Raw genomic sequence first — 27,316 nt, 5'->3', positions numbered from 1 at the left:
AAAGCTGAAATGCTAAAGATGCAAATGTTCATTAAAATCTAAAGGCACTATAATCAATACAAGACACAATATTAGTTAAATTAGCATATTCTAGAGCTCAAAAGGACAAATGGATCTAAGAATCTGCATTTTTGTTTAAATTGCGTAGCATGCAAAATTCAGCTGCTTACAAGCCAAACACTATGTGCCTCATCAATACAAAATTGTCCCAATGAAGTCAATAAAAATATTTTTGTAATAAAATAAAAATAATTCAGCTCTATGTTAACAGATAACTTCTCTCCACCCAGGGAAAAACACTTTTTTCTTTAAATATCACATCAAAATGTAAATTAAGCAGTGGGCTGGTGCCTGCCATGTAGTTTAAATGGAGAAAACCGAGGCAGATTTCATTTTGAATGCCAAGAAGCCAGGATGCCTTTTGTAGATTTGAGAAAATACAATACCAAAGTACCAGTATGACTTACCCAGTGAGTAACTGGTACTTCAAGACACTGTAGGCAGTGCAGATGCTACAGCAGTGTTCAGGAACATCCTTACAAGCACCTATCCAAAACAGTACCTTTTCTTTCAATGGCAGCAGCAGCATCAAGGTCTTACATGTTCTCCGGGTCTCCTCTTATTGCCCCAAGAGGGCGCGGAAGGTGAAATGCCTGCGACCCTCCCTCAGCTCCCCACCACACACTGCGGTGGCAGTGGGGGTCTCCGAAAAGCAGCGACAGATGCCAGCTCTCAGGATGAACACACAGGACCTGTGGGCAGTACAGCTTCTGCAGGGCAAGTAGCCATCTTTTTGCCTTCCAGCCCCCCATCAGCATGCATCACCCTGGCAGTGACAGGCCAACAGTACCCTTTAGGATGACAGAGATAAAGAGTTTCTGCTGTATTTATAGAATATTGATTACAGGGTTGCTTTCCCAAATTGGTGATTGAAATCAGCAGCTAAGAGGAGGGCAGCATGCTGGACAGTGGGCCCTCATTATACAAATTTGTGATCCAGTGCCAATCCTGAAGCAGACAGAGAATATTGTCTGCACCGTGCTGAAAACAACCTTGATGTCCAGTGGGAGAGCTGTTAATTTGGTGAGTGGCACTCTGTTATTCCTTTCAGTATCTTCTGTGCTGAAATCTCTTGATATAGTATGTCTGACTACAGCTGAACGCACTGATGGTACCCACAGTGTGGTCCACGTGGCAGAATGAAGTAGTACCTTGGGTATGTCCAGCAATTCCTTTATTGCCAAGGGACAAGTGTGCCCTCAGAAAGCGGAGGGGCAGGCCACTTAACTTGCACACAGCAATGAACTCTAGCCATATCTCACACCTTGTCCCTGTATAGGGATGTTTAACTCAGTACCTAAAGTTTCATGTATTTCTGGGCAACACACAAAACAGTTCCAGAGCAGGCCTTATGAGTTTCCCTCCAACCAGCATGCAAATATGTAAATACCTTGTACGAAACTTCTGTTCCTACAACAATAAAATACAACCCCACAAGCTGTAAGGGCTGTGAAATGAACTTTAATCACGCTAGAGCCAAGACTGCCCTCTTAATACCATACGTGGTCAAAGGCCTTTGGATGTTGGACTGGAATGGACATCAGACTGAAGCCCCCCTGGGTTGAGAGGAAGGGCTCCCCAGATACCCCTGCGGCGGGCAAAGCGGCGGTGGCCGGCGGAGCAGTCCCTGTCCACGGCATTGGCGCTGCCAACCCCGCCGGCCTGCCGGGAGCACCCCGACCTGGCGCACCTTGGGTGGCATCCGGGATGAATGCGCCTTTCGAGCTGCACGCTGACCAAAACAGCTCCCAGCAAGTTTGGAACTGGGAATATGCTGGTTCTTTCTTCTTCTTTTCTGGACATGTTAGGAACCCAGGAATAAAAGAATATACCCAGCAATGATCCCAGATGCAGGCCAGCCATGAACAAATACTCTGGGTTTTGTTATTTTCCCTTCTAGTAAGCAAGTCCTGTAAGAGAATCAGCTATGATGCATCCCTGTGCTGCATCTATCCACAGACTATCAGTCTGAAGTTGGATAGCTGTAAAATCTGTAAAGCAGCTTTTGGAACTGAAAGGTCCCTGAAGTCTGAAGTAAAAGGACTTATTCTGACTGTAACAAACAAATCTTACTCCAACTCTAACAAAGGAACCCATTCTTTCTTGCATAAAAAGCCATATATTTAAAAAAGAAATCCTTCTCTACTTTGGTGGTTATATATACAGTTATATATACCTCACCTTGAGCACTGTGTGCAGTTTTGGGCGTCACAGTACAAAAAGGGTACAAAGCTACGAGAGAGTGTCCAGAGGAGAGCCACAAAGGCAGTGAAGGGATTAGAGGTGAAACCGTACGAGGAGCGGCTGAAGTCCCTTGGCCTGTTCAGCCTGGAGAAGAGGAGACTGAGGGGAGACCTCATCGTGGTCTACAGCTTCCTCACGAGGGAAGGAGGAGGGGCAGGCGCTGATCTCTTCTCCCTGGTGACCAATGACAGAACCCAAGGGAACGGCAGGAAGATATCCCAGGGGAGGTGTAGGTTGGACATTAGGAAAAGGTTCTTCACCCAGAGGGTGGTGGAGCACTGGAACAGGCTGCCCTGAGAGGCAGTCACGGCGCCAAGCCTGACAACATTCAAGAAGCATTTGGACAACACCCTCAGACATAGGGTGTGATTTTTGGGGTTGTCCTATGCAGGGACAGGAGTTGGACTTGATGATCCTTGTGGGTCCCTTCCAACTCAGGACATTCTATGATTCTGTGATTCTATGAGTACTTAAAATAACTCGTAACTAAAATCCACTTATCAAGTTACTTGGATTTCTACAACACATAAAAGTTCTAGTCAGAATTCGTGTCCCATTTTTCCATTGTCTGGCAATAGAAAGAGTCACTGAGTCAATCCATCTGGGGCCTGATCAGAAACCTTATTAAAATCAATAGTGAGATTCTCTGGTTAGGATGTCTCAGTTTTGTCAAATGAATCCATCTCATTAATCTGTTTTCCACTTCTAGACAATGGATAGAGACAGGCACTCCTGGGCTACAATTCACTTGGCCCTCAGATGTCTAAAAAATGATGAATTGTGTCCAAGAAAAAAACTATACTTCTCCCTTGATTACATAAGGATCCTAGTACGATTTGATCAGAGGTAGACACCTAAACTCCTATCTATCATTACACAAGATGATTCACAGCTTCAGTAGCTTTGACAGACTCTACTCCAACACCTCTGTGCAGCCCTTAGCCAAAATAAACCAATATTCTCCATTCAATTGCCAGGACCCACCATGGCTGACCATCCTGCTGCTTGGCACAGTAACAACTAAATGTACTCTTTCAGTTCTACTGCTAAGTTGGGGCAGAGCTATCACAACCAGGTAGGAACCACAGCCCTTTGTCCTATGGGAAGTCTCTTTTGTGTTCTATATTAAAAAAAAACATTTCAAAATGTTATACAGAAGAAAAATGCCAAGACAGAAACATATTGTTTCAAATGTAATTTTTTCAAATTAAATTCTACATAGAATCCAAGTTCTAATGTCTTGGAGTGAAAATTTCTGGCCAAGTAGCAGGAATGCATGAAAATCCCAGCTCGTGACAAACCACACTGTGGTCTCCTCCTTCGTGTGATCTGGGTGATCCTACAGCATAGCAGCACACAGGCAGGCTGCCTTTCACAAGACAGGCAAGCAGGTTACCGCCAAAGTTAAAGCAGCTTGCCTACATTTTGCTCAGAGACTCATCAGAACCTACGCAACGAGGTCTCCTGGTTACATTTGGGTTTTTTCTACATTTCCTAAAAAGTCTCTCTTCTTTGGTTGGTTGGTAAGAGTCCTATAGCTAAGTACTCTCATCTCATTCTGAAATAAAGGTGTGCCACTGGCCCTGAGCAAAACCATGCAGGATTAAACGCGGCACACAGCACTAGTACAGCAGGCAGGAATCCACATAATCAAGAGACAGGAGACACGGAGCCAGTGAAATAAATACAGGATACAGTGATGAACCCTAATCAAGTCCGGCATGATGCTGATTAATGGGACCAACCTGGGGATAGCAGAATCCTAAACACTGGGTTCGTTTCATCAGCAGGATTAATATACGTATTTCGCTTTTCTTATCAATTCATTACACGGTGTTACCGTGAGCTTTTAGTGACTTTCAAGTCTAAATGCAAAATGATTACATAATTGATGCAGTTTGCTTTCACACAGATAGCTTCATATAGAAGCGCTAGCTATTCTTATCAGGCAGTGCTTCTGGACATATCTATATGGAGAATATTCGCTCCAGAAGCTTACACAATTATGCTTCTGCAATGTCACAACAGCCAACAGGGTAGTCAGCATACGGCATATTTCCGCATACTTCTAAGAAACAGGTGAAAGGATGCACACAGCTTAGAAAAACTAAACAGTTCAACAAAAACCATAGGCATAATTCTCCCTTTCATTCTTTCTAAATTAATACTTGAAAGATGCCGAGCATCTGCATTTCTTGTCAACAGCAGTGGAGCTAGAGTGCTCTCAAAAGACATTTATCACCTGGTGGAATAAGGAGTATATTCTTTGCGTGATGACCTGAAGAGGCCTTATCCTCCAAGATGCCAAGTGCTTCCTGGGGTTTGAAAGTGACTCTTGTGTAGCCATGAGATCTGTCAACACTGCGATACACACGCCTTCCCTTCCCCGCTTCCCCTCTTGCAATGTCTGCTCACCGGCACTTTCTCTGAAGCTGGACTGTAAAGTCCTTTGGGTAAAAATTGTTTCTTTTGATACATTTGTGTAACAAACTGGAGTAACTGGGCCTGATGCTGACTGTATTAAACCGAAATAAATATCAGCACTGCAGATTTATATGGCTCCTTCAGGAGAGATTAATTAGAACAATTCATATTATGACAGGGCTCTAAATGTCTTCTTCTGTCTCACCTCAAATGTCACCAAGGTGGCTCAAACTAGATATATCATTTTATTTTCTACCCTACCTGTTCATACCTGGGGGAGATAATAATGCATCTCATGTACCAGCTTTCATTTCTCATGTCTATTTATATTGTAAACTCCTATGACAGCTATTGCCTCTTAGTCTTACTTTCCACAACACAACAGTGGCTTGAACTACACGCTACTAAATTAATTAAGAAAGAATCTACACCATTTATTACCTCCAGACCAGAAGAATGGCCAAGATGGCTCCGCAAGACTAGACGTCTATGGCAGTATACTCCATTAGAGGAAACGGCCTAGATAAAACCATAAAAGATGTACCAGAAAGACTGGAGGGGGGAAGGAAAGAGGATGCCAACGCAGTAACCAGTCAACCTGAAAGTCCCCTGAAGGTTAACTATTGACACTGGTGATAACAAATACCACTCTGCTCCAAAAGCCCTGACAGAGGTCCTAGGAAGCCAACACATTTTTTTACGTTAAATTCTCAGATTGCACATAAAACTTCAGGAAATTGGAAGATTTCTTCTGTTGGCTAGGAACATCATCACCATGCATCGGGATTTGATAGCATTAAAACAACGGGTCTTGCACTGGCTTGAATACATTATAAAAGTTAACAGCTCCACTTAAATAATGAAGTGTCGTAATACCCCTGGCGAAACACTAATCTATGCGGTGAAAGCCAGGCAAGAAGGAAAATGTGTCTTACCACATAGTAAATAGATTTTAAGTGTTTAGTAAACCTTTATAAACAACAGGATTTGAATGTAACAAAGAATCGGCACTGAGGAATGGGAGGCTGAGGAAGCGCGTCCCACCTGGGAGCCTGAGGGCTCACCCTGTGCAAGGACACGGGATGCACGACGTTTCGCCCTCATCCTCAGGGGAGACAGGACTAATGGCTGGGATGCAAACAGCGCATGAGGAACCGAACCTCCTCTGCTCTTGGAGGCCCTCGGCCTGATGTAAAGAGGAGTGGATGGAGCTGAGGCCACCCTCGCCTGAGTGGGTGTAAAGTCCTGAAACCACCTGCCATGGGTAGGGTAGGGTAGGGTAGGGTAGGGTAGGGTAGGCTAGGCTAGGCTAGGCTAGGCTAGGCTAGGCTAGGCTAGGCAAGGAAAGGCAAGGCAAAGCAAGGCAAAGCAAGCAAGCTTGTTGGGTGGTCGAAGAGAAGGGAGAAGAGGCTGGGTCACGTGCATCAAGGCCTACTGCTCAGCCACCTTTAAATTTAAGAGACATCAGTTTTCATGACGAGGACGCAGTCAAACAAGCTAGCTAAAACATAAGGGCCCCTTGCAACTATGGACGTAGTACAGATGGTAAAAATGGCACAGTTAACTATACGCAAATGTAAAATCAGGGATTTAATTGCCCCAATAATCAAAGAGGTAAAAATTACTCTTTAGAAAACATATTTCAGGTTCTGTTACAGACAGACAGGTATTATCTGCGAAAATCTGTAATGTCTCAGTTACTAATGCCACAGAGACCAGACTAGCTTCTCAGCTGTAAAGTCTGGCCCAAGAGAGTACCCTCGGTGCCAACATGCAAATTGACTGTCCCATCGCTAATGCTATATAAATGCTAACTGGCAAGTTAACAGTAAAGAGAATTTGAACTATATACATTAATACACTGGCACAGTATGCATTGTTACCCCGCCACACACTGGCATCTGCATATTAGGTTTTTGAGATACTTCTCTTTGCATCGTTGGCAGGTCTGAACAAATACATTGGGACATAAGCTGTCACCTGTCTTACAGGAAAATGAGGTTATTTGCACTCCTCAAATACAGTTCTTATTAAAATAGGTTTTAATAAAAACATAGGTAATGACAGTTCCTGGGTTTATTTAAATAAAATACAACTATAAGCAAGCTGTATATTGGAGAAGGTAAACGATTCTCTGAAGAACTTTTACCACCATTTATGGTATTAAGTGTTTCTTCATCTCACAACTACAACATCCACGAGAAAAGAGAAAGACATATCTAGGTCCTAGGATAAAGCATCTCTGATCTCATGGTATATTTTCTGACTTGTTCTTCATTTGAATGCTTTCTGATTGCCTTTAGCTAAAAACTTCTTTGCCCAGCTATGGAAACTCAACCTAAAACTGCATGTGAATTTGTGAGCCGTGCTGCCTCATCTGCTTCCTTCAGACATTACTCAGGGAAAGCAGCAGCAACCCCAGCCACGTTTCCATTCGGTTTGACTCAATTGCTGTAATACAAATTTTCATGCCTCTGCTTGAGGAGCTCTGACCATTCTGGCCTTTCTTAATTACTACCTATTTTCCAGGTCACTAATTGGGTTTTGCAAAACGCAGTTCTTAGAAAAAGTATTGCCAAGATCAATCACTTCACAGATCTCCTGCTTCTTTCATATTTGAGCTTTACTGAATCAAGGTTTTCCAAGCTTTCTTTTGAAACCGTTTCCCTGAGAATGCATCCAAAATGTTATTACTAAATTTTGAATTCTTTCTAGAGTTTAACATAATACAATAAGTCAATTCTCTTTCTTTAAGTAGCGTGAAACCAAAGGAGGACAAGCATACTTCCTGATGCATACAGTCCAAAACATTTAATTTATGCCCAGAATAAAGTAAAAGATGGGAGATTAAAGTATACACACTTATAAACTAAATATATACATAACCAGAAACTTCATTAATATTTACAAAGGACTCCGAATAATTATTAAATGCCCCGTTCTAAAAATGTAGCATTTAATCTGATGTGTGCAACGGTTATAGTTTGTGTCATAAATTGTTGCAATCAACTTAATTAAATAGACAGTATTACTTGATCAAGATGGTTTACGTTCATTCTAAAATTAAATATACTGCAGCTGTTAGTGCACTGGTTACATTTTTGAGAGACCATACCCCCTTTTAAGCATAAAACAGTAAATGCAGGAGGGCATTTTCCGTTGTCTTCCAGCCCTGCAAACTCTGATGCCCACATTTAACTTAAGCACAGGCAGTCTCATTTCAGCCAGTGGGAATACTCACATGTTTAAATTCAAGCAGGCTCACAGCTTAGCTGTTCCCGTGTAATAGAACATAAATCAGATCACACTAAAAAATTCCTGTTAAATTTTTTACTTCTGCCAAAATTGGCTATCATCATTGCAGCCTGCAGGCCACAGCCTTGAACCTAACCCGCGCCAGACACATTCGCTTTTAGGGCCAAGATTTGTTTCAGATGCACAAAATGATTCCAGTGTGTCGCAGGAAAAAAAAGGCAATGTTTGCCTTCTGAATATTATTATTTAAACCCTATGGTGAACATGTTCTTAAGGCTGATTACATGGACCCACTCTGTTAACAAAGTCAGGAGTGACTAGCCAAGAAATTTAAGAAGCGTTTAAAAACTGGCGTAGAAAAGATGGAGCGTAACAAACCACCCCATTTGGGAACACCCTGGCACTTCTGACTGAAGGGACACCTCGGTCTCCAGCACTGCTGCCACAGCATTTATTAACAGCAGATACACAATGCGCGTAAGGAAGGACTTGCTCAAACCCTGATCCTCTGCCACGCAATATGCAAAAAAAAAAAAAAAAAAAAAAAAAATAGTGACCTGCTAAGGAGCCCCTAAAAGCCCCCCGTTCTGGAGAACCACCTGTCCTGAGGAAAGCAGAACAGGAACACTCCCCAGAGAGCACTGAGTGAGCTGGAGGTAGAAACTGAAATCAGGGGAAATACATTTTTCTTTCAATTCTGGACCACCAGGGAAGTGCCCCTGTGAACACATCTGGGCATCCCATTCTCGAGGTAACTTGTATGAAACAAAAATGCTAGACGCATTTGACTCAAACTTATCTTTTACTTTCTTACCACAAACTGTTCTTGTTTTGGTTTTAAATAAAATAACTCTTCAGTGCATAGTTACACAGTAATACTTAACACCCAGATAAGATTTTGAGTTGGAATATATTATCACTCAATAAGAACTACACTAATCACTGTAATTAAGACTCTATTTAAACAATTATTTTGGTATTAAAACTATTTTCCACAGCCTTAGTTTCAATGCTGTTAATCCACTGAGAAGTTCTCTGTGAAGAACAAAAGTTTTGTTGAGAAACTTCTTAATCGCACAGTAAATATCTTAGTTCTAATGCTGATGTTTAAATTCTTAACAAGAAAATCCATTTCATTTACTCTGGATAAGAAGGAGACTTTTGACACCATTACGTCTCACCGCACCAATTATTCTGCTTTGCAAACCACAGAGAATCCAATTCTCATTATAGCCAGCTACACTTGCATAATCCCAAGTAAACGTGTGGTCCTGTACATACATAAATAAGGAAAGAATGGCCGCACTTGGGCATTTCTCCATAGAAAAGACTGCATGGCTCTGCTTCGGCCACAGCGATGCACCATACACAAGACAGTGCCGAAAACACAAGGCCAAGTTTGCCCATCAGTCTGCCGCAGTATTAACGTGCCTGAGGAGCAATATGCGAGGTCCATTTAAAATCATCACCATTTATCTTTCCTTGTTTTCCTGTCATTAATCTAAATTTTAAAAGACAACCTAATTTCAAAAGTGTAACTAATACCAAAAACGAGGCGGCGATCAGGAAGCATTCTGCTACCTGAGTTATTGACTCTTTCTTTCCAACCCAGTCTCATTCTTTCAACGTACAAAACACATTAAAAGAGTGTATTCCTTAAATACTGATGGGTTCTGCCTGTAGTTATGGTCTTATTAAAAGATTACTGCAATAAGCTTTTCCACATTGAATTTTACCTTCACTGAATGAAAATGAATTAGTCACATACTAAACAGCATCCAAAATTCAGAGCTTTTCTCTACTGCTTTTTAGACCCTGTTAATTCTTCTGGTTAACTCCTTTTCTTTTGCAGTGCACACCAAATGCTTTTAGGCAATTTTAGCAACATTATCTTCAGTAAATTTTTCCATTTCCAATGAGCGATAACAAGTAATATTCAAAAGACTATATTGTTTACGCCTCCATAAATTATGACCTTAAAATGCAAGAACTATTCAGTTGTATTACGTTTGGTTGTAGCTTCTGATTTCTGTCTCATGACATCTATTATAGGATTAAAAAGTAAGAAGGCAGCAGTATTTTTAATACAGCATACATGCCACTATTTACACCCCCAACCTATTGAAAAGGTCTTTATTAAGGGTGAAATGCCATTCAGAAAGAATTGGAACACAATTTTCTAGTGGGAACACAATATGTACAATGATAATGAAAAACAGAAAGAACATTTGTTTTATTACAGCTCCTATTAACATTCAGGTGTAGTTGCAACCTACTTCATTGTGTGTTGTCAGTAAACTAACCCCTGAGGGGTCCTGTTGAAGTCAGGCTTACACAGAGTAAAGCAGAGGGCTCAAAGAACTTTAGACATTAAGCCAAAGTGAGCTTGACAGACACCCAGCACTTCATCAAAATCCAGGATGGAAAAAGAGGAGACATTCCTCCTATGGGAATGCTACACAGGATTTGCTTGCACGTACAGACTACATTCCTAACACTTAGGAAAAAATAAACAATTAAACTATGGCAACCCAGCGCTAGTTTAAAATGAGAAGTTAGTTCAATGTAAAAACTAGTTAGCAGTATCTTTCGTTATAGCGACAGAAGAGGAGGAACAGAACAGAACAGTTCAGTTGGAAGGGACCTACAAGGATCATCTAGTCCAACCACAATATGCCAGTTTTTCCAGCAGACCTGAAAACTGAAGGTGTTTGGTAGATGATGTGTCAGTCATTAAACCTTGCACACCACAAAAGAGACAGCATGGCTTTCCTATAATGAAAATCCATTTTCATCATGATGAGTAATTTTAGGCTTCAGCAACTTGCATCCCCACTTTCAACATATTGAGTAACATGTCCAATTTTACTTTCAAAAAGCAGCACAATATGATGAACCTCCACAGACAAGTTATTTGAAACAGAAATCTTTAGCTGCATTAGGACCATCACCACTTCAGTAAAGGAATGATCCTTGCAGGGAGAAACACGGCAGGGGCTGGAATTCTTACACTGCACAGGAGCCCGAAACAGCAACCTCCAGGCTTCGGACTGCTCTGTTGTACTGACAATATTCAGCTGATAAAAGTTTTAACACCTCTAATGAAAGGTATTAATAAGGGTAGGAAGAGAAAGAGATAAAACTTGGAGAAAATGGTACCGTTCAGGTGTTACTGAGTAGGAAAGCGATCACATGTATGACACATGAAGCCAGGGTGCGGGGGGCGCATTAAAACTGTTACTCCCAGATTCAGATGTTTACAACGCTACCAAAACCCAAACCTGTAAATCCCAAAATAGAAAGAGCCGCGGATCTGCCGAGTTTTGCTTTGCCAACGCGGGGAATGACATCAGCGTGACTCACAGCGCACAACCTGAAGAGGCAGCAAGACAGCTCCGAAAGGCAGAGAGGAGTGGGAGAGAGCAGCCATTCAGTAATCCTCCAGCTCCACATCACAGAAATCATGTACACATTTCTGTTCCTGTGCCTTCATTTTCAAATGAAGAGGACATGCTATATTTAGTTCAGATCTTTCTTGTGACACATTTTGAAGTCTTGGTGACAAGCTGTATGGAAAAGCAGTGCAATTAGAAGTTAAAACTCTAAATGTAAAGGGTCTGTGAAAATACACAAGCCTGCAATTGCATGTTATGGATAAATAAATGTGTTTTAGAAAACCCAGTTGGCTCATGTTAACATTGTGAACTGATCCCATACAGAATTAATCTTGCCGCTTAATCCCATGCTTCAAAACAATCTTGAAAACACAACAGTTCATTTTCTAGATACCTTATTCCCGTGCTATATGGAAGTGGTAACCAAGGTTATCTCACAAAAAAGGCTCTCCTGCTTGTTCATGCATTGACAAGATCAAACTCTTCTTACACTATTTTTACGCTAATAACAATCGTGTAATTCCATCTCTGGCAACCACCTTACGAAGCATGCTTTCCCTTTTAGTATCCTGTTGTGCCATTTGGACTCTCTGGCATCAATACAAAAACCCTACAATTAATTATACCAGAAAAAGTTGCAGCATAAATATTGGTTATTCTTTAGGAGACAGCAGCAGCAGTGTTAAATAAAAAAAATAAGGTCCGGTGACCACCGGGAAAACATACCTATGACAATGTACACATCACTAGAAGTGTGTACATTGCAACAGCTGAGCCATATGAAATCCACCACCAAGTCAAATCTTTCAACATAGGAGAATGCTATTTTAAACATCCATCTGTATCACAGCTGTAAATAACTTCACATGTAGTCCTCATTAAAAAACTGGCTAGCTGAATGAAATTACAAAGCATAATTGAATTTGAAAAGAATCAGAGACAGTTCAAATACTGTTTATTTCTTTCTCCTACCGTTCTACAGTAAGGTAAATGCAAGTACTACACAAACCAATAGACTCAGTTAATCCTGACAAAATCATATTTGGGGGGCTGGGGGTGGGAGGATGATAAGAGGCAGGAAAACGAGAGTTATGTTTCCTCTCCCAAACTTTCATCAGTTTTTCCATCCCCAAGTCAAAAACAAGAACTAGGACAGTTATATTTGTTTATGATCAGATAACCATAAACTAAGACTCTTTTGGTATAACAGAGCTATTCCATCAAATGATGAAGTTTCTTTGTTTTGTCAAGATCGTGGATAGATTTTCAACTTTTTCAAACCCCTACCGCCAAAATATCCTTCTCCAAATAAGCCTGGGTATTTTTTAATACGAAATAAAATAATCTGCTTCAAAACAGGTTGCAGTAGGACCCAAACAAATTCCTTTCCTGCTGTCATTGCTGCCGAACTCCACCTGGTATCTGGTTATTAAAGCATGTTCTGAGTGTGACACTTAGAAGATCTCATCAGTTTTCATACAGCAGTTTTCTTCTTAAATCTGTAAAACCCCTGTAAAAAGTACAGTAATAAAATGACTGTTAAAAGCGTGGGGAGAGGAATGCATATTCTCTGCTGAAATAGATCCCAGCGGAGAGAAAGCAAGTGTAAAATTTTCAACTCCCCTTTTCAGATGAATCTGCTCTTAAATGCCATTTCCTAATTTCTGTTCTCATTTTATTCAGTCATTCTGGAATCAGAACAGAAATAGCTAAGAGTACATATCCTGATTTTTTAACCTTTGAGATATTTTCTAACTGCATTAATTTCTCACTCCACCTCTTCACATCTCAAAGTCACTGCAGAAAGCTGAAGAGAGAAACAATACACAGAAAAACAGGAACATTTTCATCTTCTATTGTTCAAATGAAGCTTGGGTACCTCCGATACACATACTGAGATTCTCAAAAGGCATAGCTCTCCTGGCTACCGGCTGATTTTTCCGTGTTCCTAGATACTGTTGCCAACTGAGCTACTTCATTTGAATGCTGAAGATGAGTTAAAGGCAAAACCCAAATGAACACAACAGAGGGATACGAAGTCCACTCAGAGACTGGAGCTGCCCAGCTGTCTGAGCATCACTTTCCTTAAGAACCACTTACAGGACTTTACAGGAATTTCACCTAATCGTTTACAGGAACAAATGAACTGCCATACTGGACGAAGCCAAAGGTCCATCTGATTGAGAATATTTTCTCCAGCAGTTTCATATTTTATCTAACTTTTGGAATTATTATTCCCTCTCTTGGAAACACAGAAAACTCATGAGGACTCACAGAAATTATCACTCAGCAGGTTTTTTTTTAAAAAAAAATCAAACTAAAACAAAAGAAGGTCTTTCGCCACACAAACAAAATCATTAAATTGTGTAACTCTATGCTGCAGAGGCCAAAAGTATAAATGGTTTTATGGAAAAAATTCAGGGGAAATAAGTTCACTGCTCACTATTGAACAAGACGACCAAGCTAACAGCGTAGCTCGGAAAGTCTCTGGCTGGCCAACTGCAGGAGGCTCAGGGGATTCACCAGGGAAAGGGCTGCCCTGTCTTTACCCCTTCCTAATGCTATCTGTTACTGGCCGGGAACCTGCTGGCCTCGTCCAATCCAATATAGCTGTTCGTACGACTGAAAACAGCAACAAGGAGTCTGCATCTCAAAGGACTGAAATCCGATTTCATTTTATACAGTCCTGGGCCACGATTTTTTCCCCCAAGTTCTTAATAGATAACGTTAGCCTGTGCGGTAATGTGTGGGCAACCAAAGGGGTTAGAAAGGCCTATTTGGTCTTTCACAACGCTCTTCATTCAATCCATTTGTTTAAGTACAAAACCCCATAATGGATATATATTGAAAAATATTTCTATGGGTGGAGTGTCTTCCTAATTTGGGGCAGTGAAAGACAATTCACATCCTGAAACACAGGGAAGAATTTTCCCTACACCTACTTCCCTTGACTTTATCAAACTTGCATGGACATCCCTCAAAGTATTTTAGGGGTGTCCATACAAAAAGGCTGGATCAGCCTAAGCTGCCAACTGACACCAATACCCTTGCAACTGTTTTGCTTGGACAGTATCTAAGTGAATGCTACATTCACATGTACCAGCGCCTAGTACCCTCCACATCAGCTCTTCTTACCAATTCACAGAATCACAAAGTAGTCGTGGTCAGCAGGGACCTCTGGAGATCATCTAGTCCAAACCCCCACCCAAAGCAGGGCCACCTAGAGCAGGTTGCTCAGAGCCACGACCAGTTGGGTTTTGAATACCTCCAAGGATGGAGACGCCTCAGCCTTGTTTATCGTGTTTTAGCAGCACTTCCTGCATTTCAGTTTGTGCCTCTTGTCCTACCATGGGATATCCCGAGAAGAGCATGGCTCCAGCTTCTTTACCACCCCCCCCCCATCAGTTATTTATACATACCGGTAAGATCCCCCTGAGCCCCAGCTCTCTTAGCCCCGCCTTACATGACAGATGCTCCAAATTACTTGATCATCTTCATGGTCCTTCATGCACGCCCATGTGCTTTTTGCACTGGGGAGCCCAGCGCTGGAGCCAGCACCCCCCACTCCCTCGACCTGCTCGTGATGCTCCCCCTAAGGCAGCCCAGGGCGCCGTGGGCACGCTCTTCCTAATACAGCCCCACCTCCCCCGTCTCACGGAGAGAAGCCAAAATTCAGAAAACCTAATGGAATGTAAAAATACAGCTTCACTGCCTGATCCTGGGCCAAAAAAACAGTGGTCTTAGGTGTCTGCCTCGGATGTCTTACCAGTTTGTACGGCCATCTCATTCACCAGCAAGTACTACTGAAGCTGACCAGCTGCAAAGCAGCGCGGTTGCAAAGGAGGAAGGGAGCAGCAAACTCCTTCTAAGGCTGAAAGTGTACAGCAGATCTCATAAGATATTTAAAACTCCAGGCAATACATTAAAGTAAAAAACCAAACACCAGCAACAACTTTTAACATCCCCAGAAGACACACTATTCAGCACAGAAAGACAGAATTACTGCTATATGATACTTTACTCCTCCCATAAACTATTTATAATGTAGTCCTACAATACCACACAATATAAAAATACACGGGCCTTTTCACAAAAGCAATTAAATAAATAAAATATAAACCAACTCAGTACCCTCCAGACACTCACAAGAGGAGACCCAGATTCTCCATCGCGGTCCTTTACCAAAGCACGCTCACTCAACCACAAGCACAGCACCCTTTGAGCTTACAGAGACCCGCTCTGGGAGCTCGGACACATAGCCAAGTCCCGTCTGTGTCCCGGTGCTTCCCTGCACCTTTTTTTGCTTTAATTCTAATAATGAATGGCAATTGGTAGTGAAATATCGGTGTTGTCAAACAGATCTATAACTCTTTCTTGAGGCTGGACTGGGAAAGATGTTTTCCAGCTGTTTCAGTGCAGATAGTTTTTTAAAACCAAGCTCCCTTACCAGCCAACTCAGTCAGCAGTCAAACACACCCTTTCTGTACCAAAGAGCAGCCCTGAATCTCAGAGATACAAGAGGTGGCTGAAAGAAGGCAGGTGGCCAAAAAGCTATTCCAAACCCTGAACTCCAACCATCCTCATCACCAACTTCAGCCGAGTATCTGTATTTTTCCAGTAGTGTAAGACTATCTGAAAACTCAAAAACAGGATTTATTAAGACTACTTAATGATACCTCTTAATTTGTGGGCAGAAATACTTTAGCAATAGATAGTAGGTATGAACAAAAAATGGATAGTTGAAAGAAAAAAGCAAAAGTAAAACTGGGCACTCAGACACAAAATGCCTGACAAAAAGAGGAATATTCCAGAAATAAGAAAAGTTTGGTAATACAATTATTTTTAAAATTTCATTTACCTCCAGAAAAAACAATAAAACGATGACCCTCATGAGAGTGGCAAGTTTACTCTTCAGTTTTAAAACACAGGGAGCTAAGAAGTTGGCCCAGAAACACAGGACATAACTCAACTTGGAGGAAAAACTCTAAAATATAAAATTTTTAATTTGTGCTCCCTCTCCCAAACTATGCACCATAAAAACATGAATTCATTCTGAAAATAGAAAATTGAATACAGAAAAAAGATGGCACAAAAACTGAAGAGGAAGATTTCTGTAAATTAGCACGCTGACAAGCCTATGTAGCTAAGATGCAGTAAAATGACGGTGTGGTGGAGGCTCCAGTGCCCTCCCCTGTACCACTAGACAGCCTCCACTTTAAATTGTCATGTGGTGCCAAAAATTGTCATAACTTCTGAGCAATGAGTTACGCTAGCATAAGCTTTTTATTCAGAAATAATCTTCCATGGGAAACTTCCAATCTATAAAATTCTTTTTATTTTTTGTTTGCAGATATTGACTTATAAACTGAATGAACTAAATAAGAAAGGTACTTTTTGCCACAAACCCAAACTTCTGCATCCCATTCAAGGCAGCTCTCCGGGGCATTCCCAGTTCTCCATCCTCTCCGGCAAGCAGGACAGGTCTAGGTCTGTGCCTGTGCAGGAGGGAGGGGGTGCTTGCCTTTTCTGCTCCCCGGCCATCAGAATAGCTCCCACATGCAAAGAGCTTGTCAATCAGTGATTGATTATAAAAAAAAAGAAGTGAAATGTCATATTCCTGCAAGGACTTGCGGACAAGAGAGCTTACCTAGAACACTGGCATAGGCATAGCTCCTGGAGTGTTAAGCCAACAAGGTCACAGAAAGTACAAAGCCCTTTGCCTACAGCCAGAGTTTCCACAGCCTCATGCTTCCCCTTGGCATTTCCAGGCATGACCCCATGGGTCACGCTTAGGTGAGAGGGACACAGAAGCAGATTTATACTCAGATAACCTTGATCCTCTCCTTCAGAGTAAATGAAGACTCTGTATCATGCAATGAAGTGCCAGATTTGGATGGCACACAGCAAGAACACTAGCCAAATACTTTTATTCCCTTACAAAGAATTTTAAGGCAGTATTTTTAATAACCACAAATTTTCAAATAGTCCTCCAGCCGTCCGCAACTGGAATGTGAACGGAAGGTATGGAAGCAGCTGAGGTAACACGAGTTGCCGAGTAATCTGACTTGGACAGGATTCAAGGCACCTAAAATTGGTCTCACTGATTTTACATTCTTGGCAGGAGAAACTTGATTAAGAAAACCATTTTCACTAGCTACCGCTTTTAATAAATAGCCTACTACTTGTAGCCTACAGAAATTGGTACAGTGACTAAGAGTGGGTGAAGCAGAAGAGAGCAGATGACTTGCTAGGAAGTTATTATTAGACATCTGATGTCAGAGTAATGACGGATACCTCCGTGCAAATACTGCTCCCAAACGCCATGAGGTTCTTCTGAAAGTTCATCTCTCAGTCACTCCAGGGAGGGACAAGAGCAGATGCAGGCATCAGCAGACCACCCTGCTGTCCCCTGGGGAATAATAATCCACTCTTCCCATTTTAAAACAATATTCAAATAATAGATAGCATCGTGTCCCTCTGTGGTACCTACAGAACCACGGAGGTAGGACGGTCTGCCCACAAACGCTGGGATCGTCCCCTCCGACATGGCCACAGGTGATCCAAACCACTGTTGCAGGGTAGCCTGGATACATCCTCCTCTTTGCAAAAACGGGACTGGATGCATCTTCTCACATTTGGCACCATCTGCTGACATTTGCCAAATTAGGAAAAAAAAAAGCCTGACTTGAGAGAGGTAAGAATTTCTGTTCTAGGAGGAAGAGCTTGATCTTCTCAGACACTTGAAAAGCTTACTGAAAATCCAAGAGCAGCAGGATGGACAGTTTGTTAGACAATCATTATGTTGATAGAGACCATCTGAATTTCAAGAACAGCACACAAAAAACCCAAACTCAGGTAGTCTATTAGAAATGAGAAACCCTCTGAAAATGGAACCCAGACAGATCACGACACATGCATTTTTCTTTTGCACAGAGCACAGATCAAGTAAATCTTGGCAATCATTACCTCTGTACTGAATCTTTACTTTTCTAGGGGAAAAATATGATATGTTCAGAGAACTGAAAGCAATAATGCCCCTGGCTTTAGTCAGTTAGGTGCCCGCCTCCCGAGCAGCACGCTGGCCTGTGCGCCTCAGCCGCCCACCAGCAGAGCCTGCGGTGCCCACGTCCCCCAGAGCCGCTCAGCTGCGTGACCGCCAACAGCCTCCCTCTGCCTATCGCTCCTCCAGCTTCTCCCCTCTCCCCCCCTCAACTTATGAACAGCGTCCGTCTGTCAGCACGTACTCCATTAAGCAGTCAGTTTGGTATCTCGTCTTCCACACACAATCACGCGTTTGTCTTCAGCTGGAGACACGGGGTGAAGTCAAAGTCAGGAGACTGATCTCCACGGTCAAGTAATCAAGATAATTTTAGCTCATAAACTGATGTTCAGCTCTAGTCCGGCTGACTTAAGACATTTTTAAGCTTTTGCACAGCCGGAAGGCCGGGGAAAGTCAGTGTCCTCATTTCCGCACTGGAAAGTCACTCCCAGACCAAGCAGCTGGGACTGGCTGCAGCAACACAGGGATGGCAGCAGCCCGCGAGCAAGCCCCACCACCAGCATACCCTCGACTTCAGGTGGATTTTTAATTGTCCCTTGACACTTTAAGCAGAGTCAGGTCCCTGGCTTACTTTTACAAGTTACCCAATGCTTCAATACCTTAAATTCTACTAATCTGCTGGAGTCATTTTTGGCAAGTAGCAGAAACAGTGAATCACCCTACGTTATCCCAGAGAGACTTCATAAATAAATCCTCCTATCCGAGGAGAACTTGCTGAAGGCTTTTTATATGAAGGAAACTATTTTGGTCCTGTAAATAAGTAACAATGATTCAGTCCAATAAATGAGCTTTTTGCTTTTTCATGCCGATCTTTACTAGAGAATGATAGGACTGGTATTCTGCTGTACACCTCCAGATTTCATTCATTCCCCTCCAGCAACCTACCAAAGGAGAGAGAAAAACTGATATAAACTCTTTTCTTCCACAGGTTTTCAACCCAGTCCTATGTACCCCTCATTTTTATTTTAAAAGCCTCCCAAAGCAGAGGTGACTCAGCAGTCATTACCTCAGACTTCAACATAAAATTAGAGACGTTATAACAATTATGTCAATTAAATTAGCCAGACATCTTTAGCGATTCTGATTATAACCAGATATTAAATTTCAGACTAATTTGAATTGCAATCATAGCCCATATTTACATCTTAGATGAATGCCAGATAGAAATGTCAATTAATTTGTATATATTGTTTGAAAGACCAATTATGCTCGTCAGGCACAGTGCTAGACAGTATCCGTACAAGTGGTAAACAATCTGATTTCTTTTCGAAGGACGAGTTTGCCAATTTCTCTCTTTCTGATGCATTTTGAGATTTTTTTGTTTATTATTTTGAAGGTGGATAAAGGAAAATATACCTTCTTCGATAAAAGGCCTTTGTTTTCTTAAGAATGTTAAAGAAGCTCTCAAATCCAGTAAGCCTATAATGTGCATTGCTGACGGCACATTAACTCTAATAATTAGTCTTTGTTAGCAAAGTAAGCTGTACGAATTTTGCCGAAGTATAAAAGTCATTAAACAACGAGCATCTGTCATACAGCGGCGCAATACATCATGTGCAAAATCTCCAGTCCATTCAGCCAACGGTAAAGATCCTCTCCCTCTGTCTATGATAGGATTTCTGAGTAATGAATGGGGCTTTCTCTTCACAATAATCCTTTCCTAATTTAGTGTCAGGATTTTATTATGTAATTCTTCTATTCTGGAACCGAAACAATTTCAAGTCTCTCGTAGCAAAAATAAAACATTAATAACTCTGTCTCATTGACGTGCGAGTTTTGTAAACATTGAATTGCCTTTTTTTCCAAAAGACAATACCAACAAACACTTTCTCCTTGCCATCTAATGTCCTTATGTACTTACAGCGGTAAAGAGTATCCGTAAAATTGCAGCTGACAGACGAATACCACGTTGGAAGATCTCACGCTCGCTCAGAGCTCGTGGAGAACTACACAGTCTGTCAAGCCATTTAGCGGCAAATTGGATCTCTTATTGTTCTGAACGGGATTGAAAGGGGACCTGTATTGTTGTACAGAATTAGGAGCGACAACGCACATTACTCAGTTTGAAAAGGAAGAGAAAGAAATAACTCGACCCGAAACAAAAAAGAGGGGTTACAGTTTCTCACCTAAAAACCTTCTATGCACAGAGAGGGATTTTTTCCTTATAAACACGTCTTTTCATACATACAGGTAGATTTTCTTTACACATACACGGGTAAGGACAAAATCACGTCTGTGATATTTTTGTAAGAAATTCATTGTTGAAGAATAATTGGGTGCAAATATTCTCTCTCTGGTCGGAACCCACTGGCATAAAAACTCACTCCTGTAAAGCCAGAACATGTCCCTGACCTCTCTGGTGCACACAGCGCCTCGGTCACTGGTCAGGAAAATCAAGGATTTACACACAGGGTCACAGTTCTGCACCAAATGGGAGGGCGGGGGACAACGAACCTTCCACGTACACACCCCAAACCACCACCATCAGCGACACCACAGGAGTTTTCAAAGTTTCCACACATGAAATAACCGTAAGTAAAACAAAAAAACCACCCTAAAATATCACGAGTTCTAAATTTGCCAACTTCACTCCTATTTTCGTCCCTAGCGTTATGCAGATGACCACCCCTCAGAGCGCAACGTCACCTCGCGGGGCAGAAGCCCTTCCTAACTGGCAAGGCCGGTGACCAGAGCTAAGCAATGCCTTGCATACAGACTTCACTGTGCAAACCTATTTTTTGTGTGTTTTTTTACGTAAGTTCAATTGCATAGCTTAATGTGCATAGCTACACATGAACATAGTTTTGGATATTGAAAATACTGTTCTGTAACATGCAGTTTTAAAGGGAGAGAAATCTATTTTGACAGGAGGACTCGAGAGCGGTATTTTTAGAATTCACGTACACTACAGCATCTCAGCCAAAAAAGGAAAACAGCAAAATATTTCTAAGCTGAAATATCAGTGTATTTGTACTCCATATTCCTGAGTCATTAAAATCTCAAATTGCTCAACTTCAATCTTCCACACAGTTAAACAATGCTTTTTTTGCTTTATGCATTTTCTTATCTGCAATAAAAATGCTTCATTCCGTGTTCTTCCTGTATGAGCCCTAAATAACTTTTTCATTAAAAGCAATTTTCTGCTATTACAATTTACACTGCAGAATCTTTCTGCTCAGCCCTTTTTTTCTTTTTTCTAAATAGATCTGGAATATCAGATCAGACCAGTCAGCTGTTTGGTTCCATACCCTATCCCTGACAACGGGGACTTACAAACGCTGTAGCGAAGGTTCAGGAAACCACTATGCAATAATCTGCCCTTGTGGAAATTTCTCCATGCTACTCATTCACTTACAACTAGTCTTAGCCCCCAGGCATGAGAGTTTATATCCATAATCTCCACCACTTATTTTACTTGCTATAATTGAAGCCTCTTTTTGCTGACTTCACCTGAGTGTTATTTCCACTGTGCTCAGTATGTATGTTTTCTTGGAATAACTTCCCAGAACTCACAATGTAATTTCAGTGCAGTTTTTGTTGCTTTTTTGTTGAGGCTATACACACCTCGGTGATCCCTGTGTGATGCTCCCGCTGATCACAACTGACACCTCTATGAGCGTGCTCTCAGGACTTGGATGCTCAGACAGATCTAAGGGATGCCATCGAACGAAGGTCTAGCAGGATCCAAGTCTGCGTGCAAGCAGATGGCACATTTGCCACCAGGCTTAACCAACGGCTGAACTATGTACTGCTAATGAGGTCTTGTCACAGATGAACTGCAAACCGCCCAGCAGGCCGTGGCTGGATTAGCTGACCTACCCACATTTCTTAGATGCACAGAACACAACTGCGGCTTATAACATTTCAAACACAATAGTAAGAAATTCAATGACTCCCAGCTCTTGGCCCTTCCCAAAATCATTTTAAACGCTCAACTGTCCAACCATGTATAAAATGGCCTTGAGGCTGCAAAACAATTGATGACATGTAAGTCATATGAGTGAACAATATTGAACGCGATCCTTTCATGGCATGGGGTTTTGTGAATAAGATACACTGCTCTTCAATTTGCGTGGAAAGAACGCCTCTAGTTTGGAAATGTCCAAAACACATTTTCTAACTTGTACCCAGTGCAAGCAGTACATTAAAAAAAGATTTTCACACACAAACTGGGAAAGTCAGATACGCTGGAGCTTCTTTGCATTAAACAAAACAAGGTAAGAACAAAAATACCTAGAGAGTGTGACTCTGCTTTGCTTACTTGTGAACCGAGCCTTTAAAAGCAAGCGAACACAAATTAGGATAACACCAAAAATCATAATTTCTTTACAAACTATTAAAATTGTCAACCCATGATCCATGCTGTGGCATTGGATATGAAAGACAAAATGAAAAACCTCTATGTAAGGGAAGAATTCAGTGTTTAAGTAAATTTCACCTCAGCACTGAAGGCATGCAAATGAAAGTAATTAACCAGAACTCATTAACAAGGTTCACTCTAATTTATAGTTTTGCTTTCCATTTTTCTATGAATCTGTTGAAGATAAAGATCAAAAAAGGTCAAACTGAAAGATTCCAGCCTTTTATCCACAATCTGTTTTTCCGTAAAATGAAAATGGGACGAAAGTGCTCTAGTTGATGACGGCCATTACAAGACGGCGCAAGACTCCACTGACTCAGTCTAAAGCCATATTCTAATCCCAGTTCCTCCCCAAATACAGTATAATCTGTCACCAGTTCATTTTGCAACATAAAATAGAGTATGATTCCTCCTCAATAAAATGCCTGAATGTCTTGAATTCAGCTTTCACTTTTTCTATTAGGGCCAGTAACTAATGTAACTGGGGAAAAAAACCTCTCAAATGCTTTGAAATTTAACCGTTTTATTCGGGCTTTGATGACAAAGCTCTTGAGGACATGATGTGCTGGGTTACGTTTGGCTTAATAAAGTTATAAATCAAGTGTAAATGGATTATAAAAATTTCACTGTAATTCTCAACCACTTTAACAGATTGTTTTTACAAAATTGCTTCAACAGATACTACTTCCCCAGACAAAGGCCAGGACTAAGAACAACACGTTGGGCATGGCACGGGAAAGCGACCAGCACGCTACACTAGATGTGAAGTACTCCACAACAGACCAAGCGACTTCTTCTCGCTATGGCACTCGAAGAATTCAGGACAAAGAGGCAACATCTCCGCAGTCTCTGCGCTACTGTTTATCCTTTCTCACCTCATTACTGCTTTCCAACTAAATACATTCAAAGTTTTGCAAGTCTACATCTAACTAACTTTGCTGTTTCCAAAGGCGATGTCTCACTATGGCACCTGCTACACAAAGCGAGGATGCAGCTGCTGCTTGGCAGAGCCTGGGACGGACACTAGAATATCTGCATCAGCCATGCTTTCACATTTCAGTTTTCCTGCCACTCTACTTTACCTTTCCTGCTAAAAAAAAAGGCCAAAACCAACATCACAAGCTCAGAGCCTTTTAATCAGGGAAGAAATAAAAGCCTAGGTCGTTCACTTGATTGAACTTAATATGATTCTCCCTTTACAATCTTGATGGTGATGTCTGGAATGAAATTTTTTCTTAATTTGGTTCAAATCCACAGAAAGCCTGAAGCAGATCTCTAGAAATCATCCAAGACTGGTTCTGGAAGCCACTATCTTCCATTAGGAATCCATGTTGAAAAGGGACTTTGCTGGTCAATTCTTGCTCTTTGCATTACTTGATTCTATCCATTACTTCTGCAGCACAGAAGGGCACAAAAAATTATCAGAGAGAAATGTTGCAGTCTTTTTAATTCAATGGTAATGTCAATGATCATCAAGCAAGGAGAGATTTTGCACACAGCAATCTGTGTTTTCAAGTTCAAATGTTCCAGTTCTTATTTGGAATGATTACAGGCTTGTTCCTTATGCAATTATTTGCTCTGTTAGGCCCAAATTTTCGATGGCTTTCTCAGCCATTACAGTCAGCACTTCATGTGAAATAAATGGCAACGTTGCCTAAGTAAGGGACACAAAAAACCCCTCTTAAAGCAGGCAGCATCGGCACACATCATACACTCAATACCCGTTCAATGTTTTCAGTGATCCAGAAAGAGCCAGTGTGAATCTCTGGACTCAATCTTCTCCTTTCAAGCGAGGAAGTGCTACCATGACATTTTGTATCTTTCAACCTTTGCTAAAGGCTTGCCATCCCCTTGACCTCTGGCCACTCTTTCCTTACCTCTGGCCAGTTCAGTCACGCACCAGTTACTTCCAGTACAGTGGGCTTGGTTTATATTTTTCCTTTCTCCAGAACGTGGGCATCTAACTTTCTGCCCCACAGCTGAACCTTTTCATGCTTCCCTGATACACTCCACTATTCACTGCATTTTTAACACTTGTTTTTCAGCGAGTCTCTGCCGTGTGACCACGAAGCTCATCCAGTGGTCCCTACCTCGTGCTCCCCATGCGGACAAGCGATGTAGCTCCAGGATCTCAACCTCGCTCCGTCATCAGACATCACACATCAGCATGTCAGACACAGCCAGCCAGCCTGTGCTGAGAGAGAATTGCCATGAACCCAAAAGTGCCTCTCCTAGGAGAGCTTTACATGGAAAGAGACCTCGCCCTTTAGCCGTACCACTGAGTCATGGTCCTTTTCACCGTGACCTGTCCCGGCATGAAACGGCATAGCCTCGTCACCTGGGGTCTCTCGCATCAGCCTGCTGGATTCTGAGCATCCAGCTCTCGGGTTTGGAGTGACTTGTGGGAGGAAGCATCCCTCGCTCCCTTCTCCCTTCCTTTTTGGATCTCTGTTCAAAAACATGAAAGGCCAGAGCCAGACATGTTCTTGAGAAGCCCTGAATTCAATCCATGGGTTGTAAAAGAAAGGCTTTATACCATTATGTAGGGAAACAAAAGAAGAAAACACTTGAAAGTATTCCTTCGCTTTCCTTGGACAGAGAAAAGTAACTCACTTTGTCCCCAGGCTCCATTCAATTCTGTCAGATAGGCACTTTCTGAAAACACAGCCACCCCATACCACACATGAACTACTGACAGAATAGGCTGTATTTAAGAAAGGAAAAACAAAGAAAAAACTTATTCTTGTTTTTTAGTGGGTTTTGAAATCACAGTCAGGCATTGTAGCTTGCAGACTCAGGTTTAAACCTGGATAGCCAAACAGAAGTACAGCCCTAAAATTGGAGAGGCACTTGTGCAGCTGGCCACTGGATGAATGTGAAGAAAGGAAAACACACGAACCCAAAGTCTGCTTCTCTGAAAAAAAATCCTGTATTATTTCTTTGCAAACTAACCACCAATTGGGTTCTGGCTAGCACGTTAAGCAGCACGCCCTGCATCTGCCAGCTCCAGCCAAATTAACACAGAGCCCCATGACAGTGACTAAGAGCAAGCATGGAAACTGGCCCGAATACAGAAGTGCTCACAGTTTTTAAAGAAAGGGATAATGGGTAATTTGTAGGAGTTAGTTGTCAAATTATATATTTAATTTTTTTTTAATGCAAGCTAATAATAGGCTTAAGCCTGTAACTTGCACTTGAAATAATGATTAAAGTAGCAAGCTTCAGCAGTTTTTGTCTGCAGGACTCTCTCAGCTGAACTTCTCCTAGAGTCACAGCAAATCCTAAGAGATATCTTAGGAGTGGATAATATGAATCACCGCCTTTTTAAAGCAAGAAGGATAATGCAGATTGGCAACAATTTTTTTTTTTTTTTTTAAAGAGCTAAAGCCTGTCACGATATGAAATCACTGCTGACCCACAGGAAGTCACCGGCACAGCCACTGATTAAAAGAATCTCATAAAACACATCCAGTGATGTTACATCCTTAACTCTAAATGATTTTTCGCCATTTTAGATGATAAACTGTACTACAGTTTAAATTCCCTTAACTTGCACAAATAATTTTTGAATGTGTCTGAAAACATAAAGATCTACTTAATCTTTTTAGTGATCAATACCACTATTTTACACAGAAGACAATGCGGTAGATTTATTGAAGAAGTTAATACAGAGCTATTTGTTAGTCTAAAACAGTGACTTCCCTGGATCCATCTAAAAAGGAAATTAATATTAACGGGTGATATGGCAAGCTGAGGTCTGGTCAGGTAGTAAAAATTAACACCCTTAAAGAAAACAATGAATAAGTAATTTTCACTTTCATAAAACCTTGATTGATAAAGCACGGTCTGAACATCTAAACTATGTGGTGAAAGAGGCAAAAATTCAATCCTGAACCTAATTTGAGCCTTGTCCACACATCAAATTTGCATCATGGCAACAGGATTGGTTTAGAAAGAGCAATCAACAGTGAATACGCTGAAATGATTTCAAGAGATCTTTATAGCAGATTACCTTACACTGTACTACTCTTCCAGCAATTCAGTGGCCACGCAAGAGCTTTTCTGCCCGTTTTAAAGATACCAGGGTTTAACATCGTTTATAACCAAGGCTCATGTTCTGTCGGAGCTGTACAGAAGCAGAGTGCTGCGTACTGGGGCTCCCCAGTAACCTCCATCTGTCTTTCACCCGCTTCCAGTGCAGTGGGCAGTCACAGGGACTAGCTGATTTCTTCAACGGTTTTTCCATAAACACAGTATTCGAAGCACACAAGAAAAGGAAACTTAAGAGAAACAACCACAGTGGATAACAAAAGTTTTCTCTAAAAGGAATCCTCTTCCAGAGGCAACAACCAGGCTTTGCACAAATGCTATCATCAGATTAAGCTTTGGTTACTTTGCATAAACAAATCTATTCATCACAAAAAATCAAAATCATGATACTTAGCATTAGAAACAAAGTGTGAATCTTAGTGTGGAACTAAGTCATTATCTCTTTCAAAACACTTTTTCCATTCAGTG

The 27,316-nt window shown here is 41.5% G+C and overlaps 1 protein-coding gene across 7 annotated transcripts in view; it reads right to left on the bottom strand.

Moving 5' to 3' along the window:
* The window catches only part of DIP2C (DIP2 acetate--CoA ligase C (putative)), a 327,799-nt gene that overhangs the window by 251,243 nt on the left and 49,240 nt on the right, over positions 1-27,316 (bottom strand). For 2 of the 7 annotated variants that reach the window (XM_087729747.1, XM_087729782.1), the window contains exon 1: positions 11,347-11,428. The exons of the other annotated variants lie outside the window; for them this stretch is intronic. In XM_087729747.1, the coding sequence (XP_087585873.1) occupies positions 11,347-11,413 (67 nt within the window). In that variant the 5' untranslated portion in view covers positions 11,414-11,428. Of the gene's footprint in view, positions 1-11,346; positions 11,429-27,316 lie in introns of those variants that run through there. 7 annotated transcript variants of the gene reach the window in all.

Source organism: Nipponia nippon, unplaced genomic scaffold (assembly GCF_047370975.1).
Source record: "Nipponia nippon isolate SJK-2023a ecotype South Korea unplaced genomic scaffold, ASM4737097v1 scaffold_1, whole genome shotgun sequence".
NCBI classification, from domain to species: Eukaryota; Metazoa; Chordata; class Aves; order Pelecaniformes; family Threskiornithidae; genus Nipponia; species Nipponia nippon.
The sequence above is the reverse complement of the archived record's forward strand: the minus strand, read 5'-3'. Positions and strand labels throughout refer to the sequence as shown.